Here is a 16,077-nt window from a genome sequence, read left to right as displayed (position 1 = left end):
GGTGGCGGTAAAAGCCTGATTGGAGGACACTAAAGAGTGAGAGGCAGAGCATCTCTGTGAACTCCCATTTTACAAACAGGCTTTTCTTTTTTAATACGTTAAAAAAAACACACACTTTAAAAATACTTTTTCCAGCTTATAGGCTCTGAAGAAGTTTCTAGTAGACAGAGAAACAGCAAAAAGCTTAAGAAGAGAGGAGACAGGAGGAATTTGCCTTAAAGAGAAGAGACATCTGACCCCTGAGCCTGAAGGAAATGAGGTGAACAATGGAAAGAAGAGAAGTATCCTTGAGTCTCAGTTACTGTGAAGACGACACAACTGCTGGTTGTATTTTTGAGAGCTTTCTAAAGATTGGGAAACATTCTTGCTACATTTCCATTTGATCAGTCATTGTGAAAGCTAGCAAAGCCATGTAGCGGTAGTAAGAGAGCAGATGTGAATCACAGGACATGACTCACACAGAGAGAACCCTTGTTTGGACATCCTGTCCAAGCTCCATCCCCACCCACACAAAACCATCTACACTGGGCAAATGGGACTCTACATGGCTCACAGAGAGGGCTTCCCCTGCGTCCCATCTTTGCCACCGGCCTCAAGGTGTTCAACAAGTACACCTTCCCCAGATGAATTCCAACCGTAAGTAGCTACTGTTCCCTTCACCCATCCTCAGTTCACCCTCATTTACCTCAATCCTCTGCCACCAGAGCCGTACCAAGGGAATTATTATATATGCTCAGACAGTACGTGGCCAAAACATATAATTCGGTCTGTTAACTCTCAACTTCAAAATTATCCATTCTTTTAGCTCTATAATTTTGTTGGCTTTTTTCACTTGTTTGCTTTAAATGAAAAAGTTCTTTGCCTGCAAAGACTAGTTATGCCAAAATAAAACAAATAAAATTAAACCAAAACACAAGTGAAGAGCTGCTTTTCTAGACACAGAATTTAAATGCACAGGAAAATAATATAGAAATAACACTTCAAATTTAAAGATGAGAAAACATCACCTGGTCTGGAACATTTTAAGAGGAGAACTAAACCCTCTTTAAATTTGTCATCCAGTTCAATAAAATCAACACCTAAACAGCTACCCACCATTCCACATACTACTAACTAAGAGCCAGAAATCATTAAGCAAAACACTACAGCTGAGCAGCTGTACAATGGTTTGTTTTATTTTTTAATATTAACATATAAAGCGTTTATTATTGTTATTTTTTTTACATCTTTATTGGAGTATAATTGCTTCACAATGGTGTGTTAGTCTCTGCTTTATAACAAAGTGAATCAGTTATACATATACATATATCTCCGTACCTCTTCCCTCTTGCATCTCCCTCCCTCCCACCCTCCCTATCCCACCCCTGTAGGTGGTCACAAAGCACCGAGCTTATCTCCCTGGGCTATGCGGCTGCTTCCCACTAGCTATCTATTTTATGTTTGGTAGTGTATATATATGTCCATGCCACTCTCTCACTTTTTCCCAGCTTACCCTTCCCCCTCACCATATCCTCAAGTCCATTCTCTAGTAGGTCTGTGTCTTTATTCCCGTCTTACCCCTAAGTACTTCATGACATTTTTTTTTCTTAGATTCCATATATATGTGTTAGCATACGGTATTTGTCTTTCTCTTTCTGACTTACTTCACTCTGTATGACAGACTCTAGGTCCATCCACCTCACTACAAATAACTCAATTTCGTTTCTTTTTATGGCTGAGTAATATTCCATTGTATATATGTGCCACATCTTCTTTATCCATTCATCTGATGATGGACACTTAGGTTGCTTCCATCTCCTGGCTATTGTAAATAGAGCTGCAATGAACATTGTGGTACATGACTCTTTTTGAATTATGGTTTTCTCAGGGTATATGCCCAGTAGTGGGACTGCTGGGTCATATGGTAGTTCTATTTGTAATTTTTTAAGGAACCTCCATACTGTTCTCCATAGTGGCTGTACCAATTCACATTCCCACCAGCAGTGCAAGAGCGTTCCCTTTTCTCCACACCCTCTCCAGCATTTATTGTTTCTAGATTTTTTGATGATGGCCATTGTACAATGGTTTTTACCTACGGTTCTTCTGAGGCTCAGGTTTCGCAAAAAGCCTTTCCCCCCCTCCCCCAAGAAAGGGCTGGGTGGGGAGGCCAAGGGCAGAGTTCTGCCTTCCCTCTCCAGTCAGAGCAGTTCAAGTCTTATCTGACGGACACAATACAGAACAGGCCCATTAATATTTCCTTTGATGATGGGTCCCACTGATCAGCAAAGAAAAAACAATATTGAAAATCACTGTACTAGGAAAGAAATGAGATGAGCAAGAAAGGAGGAAAAAGCCAGGGAAACACGATTGTGATTTGAGATGCAAAGTAAATTAAATATCAGAAAAAACTAGAACCTCCAAGAGGACCGAGGGGCACAAACACATACCATGAGGCGTCAGAAATAAGATCTCAAGTCCTAATCTTCACTGTTGCTCAATCCCATCAAAAGAGGTGAAAATTATAGTTCAAAGCCTCAAATTCAAACTGGTCTATAACTTTTGCTAACTTTCACATAACTTCCTTTCCCTTTCATCCTCCTTATTTTTGCTTCTTTCCATTTTGTCTAATCATCCAACTACCTTTGACCTCTCAAAGTCAGATGTAAGGGAAAAAAGCATCACTATAAAATAGTTTACATTATGTGCACAGTGGTAGAAAAGTTTTTAGTAACTTAATAAAGGTTTTGTCAACATTATTTAGATTTTTGTTGTGTTTCTTTAATGCTCCTATGGCTACCTCCCTGCTAGTATAAGAATGCCTTCCCTTGGCAAATACTAATAAAGTGGAAAGTTTAACTGTCCGTGAATAATGGTGATACCTTTGAGTCGGTAAAGCGGGCAAATGTATTAACCTCCGAAGAAGGGGCTATTTTACCTAGTTGTTGAATTGGCCATTTTGCACACAGCACGTGAAAAGCTATTTCACTAACCAATTCATTCACATCGATGCTTCAGAAAACAATCAAGTTTACAGATTTCTCATATTAGAGAAGAGTGTGCATCGATTCACAACTTTACTTCCTTTTGCATCTAAACGAGAGACAGAAATCTAATGAACTTGGCTGGTCCTAGACAAAGGGAGGAAATAAGTTAGCTTCAAATCTTTAGTTGTAGGAGGAGATAAATAATACATAATCAAATGGATGACCTATAGAGACGAAAATAGATTTAAAGACCACATACACCCTGCTGTGTACTAGATAGCACCACCTAAATGTTTTATAAAGAACTCAAATTCAACAAATCTACTAACTCTGCTTTTCTCCCACCTCCAACCTGCATTCCTTTCTCAAAGAAAAAAATCAACCACTCCATCAAGGAAGCCGCTCATCTTTACCTTAACCTGGCCCTTCCCCAACTCCCACTCACTCATGCATCCAATTTGCCCACTCTCTCCTACAGTCCCCTCCTATCTAAAGTCCCAGCTACTGCCTAGTTTAAGCCCTTAAGATTCACCGGGATTACAGCAACAGATGCCCAAGTAGTCTTCCAAGGTCCCGCTCCCCTCTCCCCTCCTCAACTCCCACACCACCATCCCGCCTCTGCAGCCCCCAGAAGCACAGTATCACATTGGCCCCGGGGCTATCTTTGTTACACACAAATCTGACCATGGCATACCCCAACTAATGACTCTCTGGTAGCTCTCCATTACCTACAAAATGGCTCATATTTCTTTAGCTCCAGCTCCCCTTTCCAAGGCAGGGCTCCATCTCCCCAACAGCCTGCAGTTTCACGCCAGCAAGACCAGACTGCCTGCAGCTCCTGGCCCTGCCAAACTCCTTTACACCCCCAAGCCTGTAGTTTTGCTCCTGTTGCCTCTACATATCATGCCTTTCCTCCTTTGTCCCATATGACTAACATCGGCTAAGTTACCTCAATTTCCTCATCTGTGAAACTGAACTAGTAATATTTATTTCCAAAACTGTATTATGAGCACTAAATAATGCATAAAAAGGACTTGGCAATGCACCCGTTGTATCAATAAATCTTAGCTCCATTTCCCTTTTTATTTCCCATGTCTAATAATACCTGACACATAGTAGGAGCTCAAAAGCTTCAAACATTCATGAATGTATGCATGAATGACAAAGTAAAGAGAACAGTTAGGAACTGGAGTCCAAAGAAAATGATACCAACCGGAATATGTATTCCTTTCAATTAATCAGTTGCTTACAGATGTACATATTATACAAACCGATAAACTGAAAGACGGGTCCATAAAACACAAAGAAACGGTCTTAGGAGCGCTAATTTGGTAAACAAACAAACAAACAAAATCAACTGATATATTTGTGAAGTTTTAGAATAGTATACAGGTTATACGAATAAAATTTATTTCAGAACTGGACCTCAGACTAACTTGCCAACTGTGTCCGAGGGGCACTAGCTCAAGATAGGAGAATTAAGGTTTACTAAACACCAATGAATTGCTCAGCGGCTTGCAAAGCAGCCAAGCAGCTTGTGATGTAGTTCTCTCTCAGCATCCAAAATGAAGACCACAGTCAAGGAATCAGGAACTGAGAAGGACTAACCCAAAGCAGCACAGGCCATGGGTAAACAGGTAACCTGATCTAAGAACCCCCAAGGGAATCACTACAGAGAGATTTGGCCTGAAAGTGAATGGCATGAAAAGATGCACTCAACCTCCAGTCAACTCCTCTGGAATGAACCTCATCTCAAATTTCCTTATTTATATTGATCCTGCTTGCTCAGGGCCCTTGTAAATTATCATAGTGCAATGATTTCAAGCCAACCAAAAAAATTTCTCTTCAAATTTTGTACAGTTTAAATATGTACCAGGCTGATAGCTATGATGTTCATGAAGTTTCTAGTCAAAAATTATGTACCCTGCTTTTGCTTCATGACATTCCTGATGCCCTGAATACATTAACTCTTTGTAAACAACACTATAAATTAAACAAAGTTCAGACTGCCCAAAATGTAATTTTTTAAAGTTTCATTATCCTAAAGAAAATTAAAGACATAAAAGCCTTAAATTGAATTAAAATGTATTAAATGGATCATTTGTCTACGAAATATAGCCAACTCTTGATTTTTCCAAACCAAAGAACACAGAACTACACAATGTACTTTCAAATACTTAAATAAATTAGAATATCTATGAAATAATTTGGCTGTAGCTAAATACTTAGATTTAAAAAAAAACAAACCTGTGTAAGCAAGTAAAGCTATAGGAGAGAAATAGGTCAGAAGCCTATTTAAGAAATCCAACCCAAAATACTGTAAGTCAGATTAAAGAAATGACCCTAATACCTAATGAAAAATTCACACTTACATAAACAGAAGTTAATTGTTGAGAGAAAAAAGATGAAGGGATTCAAAAATATTTACTATATATAGATAACTCAGGCAATTTTAACAGCTCTTTGGCTATTCCTTAGTAAATATATTCAACTAGCTTGTACCCAAATTTAACATAGTAGATTTTGTTACTGATCCAATAATCATAATAATTTATTACTCATTTAGCCTTTTATGCTAAAATAACATGGATGCTGTGGTTTCAAACCAGATAAATATAAAACCATTCAAATGAATAGTTTCAAACCTATAAAAAAAAGTACTGTCCAGGGACTGTTTACATGCAGGTATATCTGTAATTTATATTCTTGTATGTCATGGAGAAGATAGAGTTAACCAGTGTGCTCTCTTTGAGAAAAACTGGGAAGCCTCAGGTTAGACTATTTCTCTCCAAATAACCGTTAACTGGTTGAATCCCACATATTTCAATACTAATGGATAAGAATTAGGACCAGAAGAAGGGCAGAGCTCAAGTAGTGGTACCCAACAAATGCCTCCAACTCTGAATGTATTTACCTAACATGATAAGTCACTTTTTATGTTGTTCCCAATATTTGCCCAGTATTGCCAGGCAGGTTAAGAATCTGCCTGCCAATGCAGAGGACACAGTTCAATCCCTGGTCCGGGAAGATCCCACATGCCGCAGAGCAACTAAGTCCGTGCGCCACAACTACTGAGCCTGTGCTCTAGAGCCCGCGAGCCACAACTACTGAGCCCACATGCCACAACTACTGAAGCCCGCGTGCCTAGAGCCCACGCACCGCAATGAAGAGTAGCCCCCGCTTGCTGCAACTAAAGAAAGTGCGGTGCGCAGCAACGAAGACCCAACGCAGCCAAAAAATAAATTTAAAAAAATTTTTAAAAAGAGCAACATTGACATGAAGTACATTCATTACAATATAATGTATAATTTACTTATAAATATATTAATATAAATATTCTTAAGAGTGTAAAATATACCTAATAATATTTGTTTACATAAAAAAAGAAACTCCAATGTATCTGTCAAAGTTCCATCAAATTTGTAATAATACAGTCGTGCCTGTGATCTACATATGCGATAATTGATTCCTGGATATCTGCAAACTGTTATCTGCAGGGTGGTCCCAATGTTAAGTAAGAAGAGAAAACCACTGGTATGGAAGATGTAGCTCATAAACATGAAGAATCACTGTTGTGGGAGGCTATATTTTCACTTTTCATTAAATAAAAGACATTAATATTTAACAACATATTTTAAATTGCCAGAATGTGCACCTCTAAGACTCAGCCATGATGCCATTACTCTACAGATGGCCAGAGAGTGGAAGCCCATACCGCACGTCAACAAAAGGTACTACCATGGAAACTGTTTGAAACCCAACACTGAAGTACTTCAGCTTACACTGGGGTCCAAAGGAAATTTTAGACAGTAAAAGTGCAATTCCATAATGTAGGCATTCTGCACACCATCAAATGTAAGTATAAAGCCAACAAAACTTCACCTTAATATTAAATATTTAACAAAATGTTTTACTTCCATGGTTTCCAAGGATAACTAATAACAAAGCTAGTGGAAAATTCAACACTATCTTTCTTAATATTACTTGTAACTTTTATGATAACTAAAAACTGTGGCTTGGATAGAAAACAGTCCTGGTTATATTGTAATAGAGGTCATGTACAAAATTCTATAATACAAGCCACCATTCTCCCAGGTTTTGTATATATAAGGGCTTTTACACTATTTTCATCCTTTGAAATTATCAATGTCCACATTTGGGGAAATGTGTTCACTTACGCTATCTTGGGTAGAGTCTACATAATTAAAGGAACTGACTGAAAAACTTCAGAAATCACTGGGTAAATTTACAAAAGAGAAACAGCCAAAAGAGCTAAGATAAAGAGAATTATTCTTTAATGCTTGCGAAATCATCATTTACATCACCACACCAGCATATCAATATTGGAAAAATAATGCTCAGCAAAGTTAATTCCATATAAAAGTATCCTTTATATGTTGAAGAATCTAAACCGAAGTTTCCACTTGAAGTAATATGAGACTTGGTTTTCTGTAACACTTCTTAAGTGCAAAAGAGGAAGTAAGAATGGAAGTACTGTATAAATTTAATAAAATTACCAACTCCTCTTAATCCTCCCATCTTGTCTTGGAAAGGATCATGAAACCTTATTCAATTTTGATAAGTCAATCTGATTTTTTTTTTAAGTGAACTATACATGAAAGAGGGCATTGTTTGAGTTGAACCACTTGTTTAAAAAAAGTTTCTGGACTCTGACAAGCCAGTTAGATCGATGAGATCTTGTAAAATTAGTTTCGGGGTGGAGCTGTCGTAAGCACCGATATTTTATTCACAAAAGATTGTACAACACGGTCAATTTTTAAAGAGTGCTATACAAATTAAATGATTTTCTCTTCCCTACATTTTTGATAAATGTTAAGAACAGCAAAGAAAGCCGTTATTAGGTAATCAAATTCTGAAACAGTCCCAAGGCAAATTCAATTCATAACCTCGTTCCGCGAGTTCGTTACTTAGGAAAAGCAGCTCTTCGGTTTAACCTTCTTGCTTGGGGGGGGAAAAAAATCTGTGCCAACGACGAAAAGTTCCTTTTAGTTAAATTGGGTTGAGCGACTGGAGAAAGCTCCACTACAACTCTACTGGAAAAAGCCAACGCCCACTCATAGTATTCAAATACAGGAAACTTGGCGAAATAAATAAATAAAGCCAAGAAAAGAAAAAAAGAAATGCGTTCGCTTCACAAGACCACAAGGAGTTGTACTTGCTCTGGTTCTAATTTCAGCCACTCTCTGGAATTTTAGGAAGGCTCCCTTTCACACATTCACTCACGAAGAGGAAGCGCCCCCCAAATCCGGCCACGTCACCAGCGGCTGCGCCCGCTGCGCTGCAGCGCCAGGTGGGAGCAGGTTCGGGCGGGCGCTCCCTAGGAAGGGGAACAAAGGGGAAACAGAAAGTGTAAGAAATTCCCGAAGGCAGATTCAGTTTACTCCTAAACTCTTCTGGCTTTCCAACAAATTCTAGAACTCCTGAACAGTTTACAAAGTTGGTAAATCCGAGCGCTGCGCGGGGGCGCACGGCGTTACCTGTGCCATGGCGACTGCCCAGGTCAGGAGAAGGTGACTGATGCAGAACTGCAAGAGAAGAGAGAGATGGCGGGTTCAGCGAGCGGGACTTCTCCGCCGCGGCGTCCAGACAGCCCCCCGGGCGCCGCCGCAGACCAGCCCTCTCCGCAGCTCCCGGGACAGCCCTCCGCCGAGCGTCCGCGCCACCCCGGCGCCCCCGCTGCCCTCGGCGGGCTAGGCGAGCTCTCACTCACCCAGACCTGAACCTCCGGGAGAGCGGCGGCGCAGAGGGCGGGCAGAGACGCGGGCAGAGAACGCTCCAGGCAGCTGCTTTCTGCGGGTTCCAGGCAACGGAAAAGGCATCGGCCCCGCCCCGCCCCGCCCCCGCCGGCCCATCCCTGCGCGCCTCCGACACGCCCCTGCCCGGGCTTCAGTGCGCCTGCGTGCAGCCCGGCCGGTCCGAGTCCTCGCAGCCTGGGAGGGGCGCGGATCCCTGAGGGCCCGGGGGACAGCCTGGCCTTCGCGCAGCGGGAGGGCGTGGGGAGTTGTCCAGGACTCCTTGTTTGGGATCGCTGGGGCCTCCCTCCCCTCTGTGGCCGCAGGAACGCGGGCCTCACCCGGTGCTCGGCCTTCACGGTGTAGGGGCGTGAAGACCAGACAGTCTCTGCGGGCAAGGACAGCGCGTCTTTGACCACGGTTTAGAATTACCAAGTTTATTTTTAAGTTTGTTTTTAAAAAAAAGTGTCAATCGTTGCTTCCTAGATGGCCTTCTCTTAAATGTATATATCTCGATGGTGACTTACTTGGGAAATTTAAAAACCTCCGCCTGGGGTCGGTTCCTATTTTCAGAACCAGCCTAGAACTTTCAAATAACTTAAATTTGAGCCATTCCCTATTATTAGTTAAACGTAAAATACATGAGTATGAGAGAGAAAGACAGACGGAGACAGGCACTACAGGAGATTGTACTAGGCTGGTGCAGAGAACGCAAAGACAGAAAGACAGTGCCCTCCTCAGACTTACTAGCGTGGCGAGAGGGGCGGCACCGGGGCGGGCGCCGGGAGGCAAGAGGACAGAAGCCGGCAACCCTAGACGCAGTAAGATATTCTAGGATGAGAAGCGCAAAGTGCTGTGGAGATTCAAGGTAAGAGATGAGAATCTAGTCCGCTTTGGGGAATAAAGAAGAGCTTTTGTCATAAATTAAATGTAGAACGAATGTGTTCTTTGTATAGATAGAACTTCTCATTTGCTTTCACATATGAGCCACACGCTTAATCAGGCCTTGACAAAGTCACAGCAGAGTGATTGCTTGCTGCAGAGAGAGGCAAAATTGCAAAGCATGTGGAGCTCGCCATACACACACACACGCGCGCGCGCGCGCGCGCGCACACACGCACGCACGCGCATGCACACACACACACACGCACACACTCCCCTTTCAGCTTGCCTTTCCTCTTCCCTGGAAGCCTCTTCCCAAGCAGCCGGCATCTCTACGTGGCCTCAGCCTCCCTAGTTTGAGCACATCTCCTCTCTACTTTGAGCACCTCTCCCAGAGCACTGTTGACAGGCAAAGGAGTCTGAAGGCAGCCCTTTCCTCTGCATCTTTTTCTCCTCACTTCTGCTTATCATTTTCTCTCTGACCTTCACCAAGAGTAGCTCCTTCAGTGTGGCCTGGAGCATTCTTTTCCCCTCACACATCCACTTACTTGAAGTCCTTTACTTCATCATCTCTCTCAGTTTCTACTCTCAGAGTAATGGAATGACACCAGAGCTCAGCAATCCTATGTATAACGATGTTGTTGATTTTATAGGAAAATGATGCCCATCACAGGTTAACGACTTGCTGTGTCCTGCAGCTAAATAGTGATAGAATTAATGAATTATTAGACTCAGTGTTTTGATATACATACCCCAGTTGGTATTTCTTTCACTTCCAGTTACATGGATTTATTCAGTTCCTACTGTGGACTGGGCGCAGTTCTAGGCACTGGGGATAGGGTAATGCAGTAAATGAAACAAAGTCCCTGCCCTCATAAGTCATACATTCTGGGGGAGGGGACAGACAATAAAAAATACCTATTATGTCCAGTATGAAGTCTGCTATAAAAAAAATTAAATGGAGCTGGGGAATCAGGCTGAGGGGAACGCTGTTTTGCAAAGGTGGTCTGAAGCTGTGGAGAAGGCCTACACAAGAGTCTAGTGCCATTAACATTACAGATAGAGCAGGAATACAGATAATACAATGGGAGACAAACTGTAAATCATAAACGAGATGCATAAAATGTAATCAAAATGCAACTGGTTTCAGAAGAGAGACAGCTAATACTTTGTCAAGGGATTTAAAAAATTGATGGATGTGTCGTTTGAATTAGGCTTCGAGGGAGGATATTTTGTCAGGAAATGAAGAGGAGAAAGGGTGATCTGGTTAAGTGAACAGCAAAACCAAAAGAAGGAAAGTGCCTTTGTGTGTGTGTGAATTGAATTTCTAAAATGGCTGGAGTGCAAAGTGCATAAAAACTACCACCTAAAGACTCTGCTTTGAATGGTATATTTAATTGATGGATTTTGAATGAGTGGTGTTTTTTAACTACTGGGTGTTATAAATGATGGGCACTCAGAAAATCTCCCTTATTATGTCTTAAAAACAGTATCTGTCATCTATCCCAAAAGTCCCTACTCAGTGTCCAAAGGGCATCCTCAGACTCTCCACCAGATTCTTCAGGTAACTCTTTCAACCTCCTAATTAAACTTTCTCTTTCTTGAATTTAAAATTAAAGTCTTCTTAGTGTGTTGTCTTTATGTTGCATTAATTTTAAGTATTTTGTGATTATTTTGGTTTGTTTGCTGTACAGTTCTTGTGTACAAATAATGGATTTCAGCTATTTTCTGATGAGATAATCAGGTATCAGGTTACAGCCATACCTAAAATTTTCTTTTCATTGGGGAAATGTACCAAATCTCAGATAACTAATTTACAAACCCATTTTTGTTTTTGTTTTTTTTTGGCCAAGCCACGCAGCTTGTGGGATCTTAGTCCCCCGACCAGGAATAGAACCCACGTACCCTGCAGTGCAAGCACAGAGTCCTAACCCCTGAACCACCAGGGGAAGTCCCCAAACACATTTTTGAACCTCAATTTATTTGTAAACTGGAGACTTTCCTGATTTCCCTCTTTACCTCAATTATTTGGATCATTCAGGAACTAGCCAATTTATTCTAAACAGGTCTAGCTTCCTTGTGTTGTAATTTCTACATGTCTCAAATCTAATATTTTCATCGTATATTCATTGACCTACTGCTTCCCTTAATTATACTGATGCATAAAGAGAAAAAAAATGAGTATTAGGCTTTGTATAAGTAAAACAGTTTTCCCTAATTCTAGAAGAGTTAGTCTTGTTTTTTAGAATATAAAATTCTCAGTTAGTCTTCTTTTTAAATTAATTTCATTGAATAAATATAGTTGTTACAAATTATGATTACCTGAAGAAGAAGAAAAGAAGACAAGATAGTGAATTGCAAGAAATTAAGGATTAAATGAGCTAATTTGTAAAAATGCCTAGCAATTATAAGAGGATTGGTTTCATTCCTCCACAGTTCTTCCTCCTTTGAAAAACCCTCACTACCATTCTCGGCCCCTAACCTGATGATTCAGCCCCTACTCTCACATTTAAAACAAATTACTCTCTGATGGTCCCACTGCCCTGTGCAACAGGACCTGTCCTATCACCAGCCAATCCCTCAGGCCTAGCAGGCCCCAACTCTCCAGGGCCAAGCTGATGCTTCCTGGTTCTCTCCTATCCTTCCTCTACTAGAGTCTCCCATCAGTGGCCCCTATCAATTACAGCAAAATGAGACTCCCACCCTCTATACTCCTCTCCATATGCAGGCTCCCACGGCCCCCATCTGATGTGGCCAAAGACTCCAGAAGCACCATTTGGAATTTAATTCAAGCCGTCTATGTGGCCTCATCTCATCCATCCCTGAACCTCCCAGGGTGAGAAGGTGAGGCCTCATTCTTCTTCAGATTCTGCCCTGTCCATTTTCACCATCACTTCTACCTCCCAGAAGTAATACTGGAATGTAGCCAGCATTCTAGTGCCCCCCCCCAAACCTTGCCCTTTAGACTTAAAGTGGTTGTAATGTCCTTTGGAGAAATAGGTCCAGATTTACTTTCAGAAACTCATCCTGAGCCAACAGTGTGAAATTATGAGGAAACTCTTTAATAATCTCCCCTTATTGAGATCCACGTGCTCACCAGAAATTAAAAGCAGAGACTCCTCAGGAGATTTTTATCTTTAGAAGGCCTTCCACTGCTTTTATTCAAAACAATATTTGTGTTTATCCAGTAACACGTAAGTCAGCTTCCCTAGCAGGAGACTGGAATATAGGTCTTGGGTAAATAATTAGGTAAAAGAAAGTTTCTCATAGGAATCTTTCAGGAAGGATTTTTAAGCTTGATTAAGATCTTCAGAGCAATTAGTAAAAAGAAACCCCAAACTACTCAGCCTGTTTATAAAAGGACAAGCATCCTGTCTCTCTTGTTCATTGCTGAGTCCCCAACACCTAGCACAGTGCCCTTAGGAACACTTAGTACCTGCTCATAGCAGCGCAGTGAATGTTTTGAATGGATGCGTGAATGGCTGAATGAATCCATTGTGGTGTGGGTTGTTAACTGCAAACGGTTGATATTCAAAATGACTAGGAAGATATAAAAAAAGTTAAAAGGAAACCTTGTAAGAGAGAATTTTGCCAGTGGAATAGATGTAGTCCCAGACAGGGATTCTGAATTCTGGGGAGGACTCATCCCTGGGTGGTAAAGTTTTGCTTTATGGTCTTAGTAGTGTGTGACCTTGGACAATGATTTGATTTTTCCTAATTTGGGGTGGTGGCTAGGATTAGATGAGCTCACTTGTTTAATGCCTAAAAATAACAGGAAGACTGGTTTCAATTTCTCATCCCTCTTTCTCCTTCCAAAAAACTCTCACCACGAAACCCCACCCTCATCTCTTCCATGCTGATGATTCAGTCCCCACCCATCCCACTTAAAAACCCAAATTAAGTCCCTCTGCATCCACTGCTCCACTGCAGCAGGCTTTACCCATCAACAGCCAGCTTCTCAGCACTGGTCCCCTACCCCCAACCCACCCCCATTTCTGGGGCCAGTTTATGGTACTCTCAGCGTTGGTTTCTTTATCTGAAGTTTATCTTCATTCATTCAACAACTTTATTGTGTGTCACACCCTGTCATAGGCACTCAGGATACAGTGATTTTAAAAAAAAAAAGAAAAGATAGAATCTGTCTAATTACAGTGCTTGGTCTAGCAGATTAAATGAGATGACACAGCAGAATTCTGTTAACCTTAGGGTAGGAGGCAAGAGTAGGAAGTAGGCTTAAACAAGGAAAGCCTTTGCCGCCGGGTGGGTGTGTATGTGCAGCGTGGAGGGCTGGGAGAAGGAGGGCGGGAGGGTGGTGTCCTTCCCAGAAGTCAGCCTAACGGGGATATCAAGGCACGTGATGGATGGAAGTAGTGTTATTTTTTTCCCCTTTATGCAACCTTATTATTTGGATGAGAGGGAATGAGGGTTCGCTCTCTCACACCCTGAACACTGCCATTCTCTACACGGTTCCTCCTCTAAAACCTTACTAATTCCCACCCCCAGAAGCTCCCTCCTTTCCTCCATGTTCTCCTGGCATTCCAGCCACATCTGCTAGTACTCTCAGACTTCACCCACCCCTAGCCTCTCTTCCCACCCAGACTACCATCCATCCTTTGTAAGTCATTTCCCCACCGTCTTGTCACTTCCCTCCAGTCTACTCTCTTCACACGTCCCAGTAACCGCTACCCCACCGTCATCTACCTGCCCCTACATGCAGGCTGCTGAGGACAGTTGGACACAACAAAATCATACCGCAGAGTGGCCGTGAAACAGATTTGGAGTCATCCGTCTCAGCTGGGCCCTCGGTGTTTCTTAGTGACCCTTTAATATGTCCCTGCTCAACTCTTTTTCCATCCCTCATCACATTTATTTTAATCTTCACTGCTCTCCTTAAGATTCTAGCCCTCATCCTTTCTCCCAGCAGATGACGTTAATTCCTACTCAGCCAGTCTCCTTGCCCTGAATTCTCACCCTACACCTACAAACTCATCTTCATCCACGCCCATTCTTACCTCCTTCTTTCTTACTCAGAAGGTGAAAGGACCCTCTTCCTACCCAAGGTTTAAGGTTCATCCTCCAGGATAATGATCTTATTCTCATCTGTATTTAAATCTTTTCCTTTCACTAGCTTCTTCTCAGGCTAAATTAACAAAGCTGTTTAAGTCAGGACTTTCTTAGTTTCAAGTGACAGAAACGCAGCTCAAGCTAGTTTTGGTAAAAAGAGAGAGAGCTAAGAGCATGTCATCAGTCATACTTCAAGGTCTTGGGAAGTGAGTGCTAACTTCAACTTTATGGAAGCAGGATCCTTCCTTCCCACATTAATTTCATAGAAGTTAAAAAAGAAAAACAGAAACAGAAATGCCAATAAAGGGAAAGTATGACTGATCACACACTCTTAGCTCTCTCTGTCTCATTTTCCTCTCTCAGAGACCAGCTTTCTTCTTGTGGCAAAAACATGGCTACAAGAAATAATAGTTCAGCATGAAATAGAGTCCTAGGTCCTCCTCCAGGGATACATATAAAATCTGATATATATCTTTGAGTTCTGCAGGAAATAAAGCACCCACCCAGGCGGAGGATGGAATGATGACGTTGACGTTTTCTGACTTCAGTCAAGTAAAGCTTGGACTCTGTCAACCTTTGCCCCAATTCTACACTGAATTCTCCTCTGCTCAAGCCCCTTCATTAGTTTGCATGTACCCTTAGCTTAAAACTTCCCCATTTTGCTATCCTGGGAGATATCCCAGGATATCCCAGGACCTTTGGGAAAGATCCCCGGTGTTCTCCTTACTTGCTGCAAGTAATAATAAATCTTTCTTTCTCCTGCTCTTTGGCTGATTGTGTCTTTTGGCTCAATACCCACCAAGAGGCAAACCCAGTTTTCTGGTAACAGCCTCTCCACCCTCTACGCACTGTCAGTAGTACCCACCCCCCCGCCCCTGTTGTGAGAAATCAAAATGTCTCCCAACATTGGCAAAAGTCCCCTGCAGGGCAAAATTGTCCCCAGTTGAGAACCACTAACCTATATAAGGGGTTCCTTGCTGAGCCACAGCTCCATGTTCATTCGTTACTGCGTCACCCAGCCTGCAGCAGGCCCGGCCACAACAAAGGACACTTCCAAATCCTCATCTTCAGCTCAGACCTCTCTCCTGTGCTCTAGGCTCACATAGCTCCCTGCCTGCTTCTCATGTCTCAGCCAGGATGGGCCACAGGTAACTCACAAGCAACATGCCCAAACCGAACTTACCATTTTTCCTTCAAGACCAGCTTCTTCCACATTCCCTGTCCTGGTTCAAGACATCACTGTTAAGCAGTCACTGATGCAGAATCCCGGCAATACTTCTGGATCCTTCACTTTCCCTCGCCATCCGCTCGCACCACCACATTTAAGGCGGTAGATTCTAATAACACCCCTCCTTGTCTTGTTCCGGCTCCCTTCTACCCATTTGCTTTGCAATCATTTTCTACTGGCCTCTTAA

General features: G+C 42.1%; 1 protein-coding gene and 1 long non-coding RNA gene across 2 annotated transcripts in view; one reads left to right on the top strand and one right to left on the bottom strand.

Annotated features, from left to right (window-relative positions):
- ANXA5 (annexin A5) overlaps positions 1 to 8,776 on the bottom strand; it is a 31,362-nt gene extending 22,586 nt beyond the window's left edge. Inside the window, exons 1-2 of the mRNA XM_022596262.2 lie at positions 8,695 to 8,776; positions 8,462 to 8,509 (exon numbers count right to left, since the gene is read on the bottom strand). Coding sequence (XP_022451970.1) covers positions 8,462 to 8,470 — 9 coding nt within the window. The 5' untranslated portion in view covers positions 8,471 to 8,509; positions 8,695 to 8,776. The remainder of the gene's footprint in view (positions 1 to 8,461; positions 8,510 to 8,694) is intronic.
- LOC149749094 (uncharacterized) lies at positions 7,565 to 15,499 on the top strand. Its single transcript, XR_016393206.1, has 4 exons — positions 7,565 to 9,584; positions 11,089 to 11,162; positions 12,327 to 12,442; positions 15,150 to 15,499. It is a non-coding gene; the product is annotated as an uncharacterized LOC149749094 (long non-coding RNA).
- The last annotated feature ends 578 nt before the right edge of the window (positions 15,500 to 16,077 follow it).

Source organism: Delphinapterus leucas, chromosome 5, assembly GCF_059928025.1.
Source record: "Delphinapterus leucas isolate spDelLeu-1000000601 "Yukka" chromosome 5, BTC_Dleu_Yukka2, whole genome shotgun sequence".
Classification (NCBI taxonomy): domain Eukaryota; kingdom Metazoa; phylum Chordata; class Mammalia; order Artiodactyla; family Monodontidae; genus Delphinapterus; species Delphinapterus leucas.
Note: the sequence above shows the minus strand (reverse complement) of the source record. Positions and strands in the feature narration are given on the sequence as shown.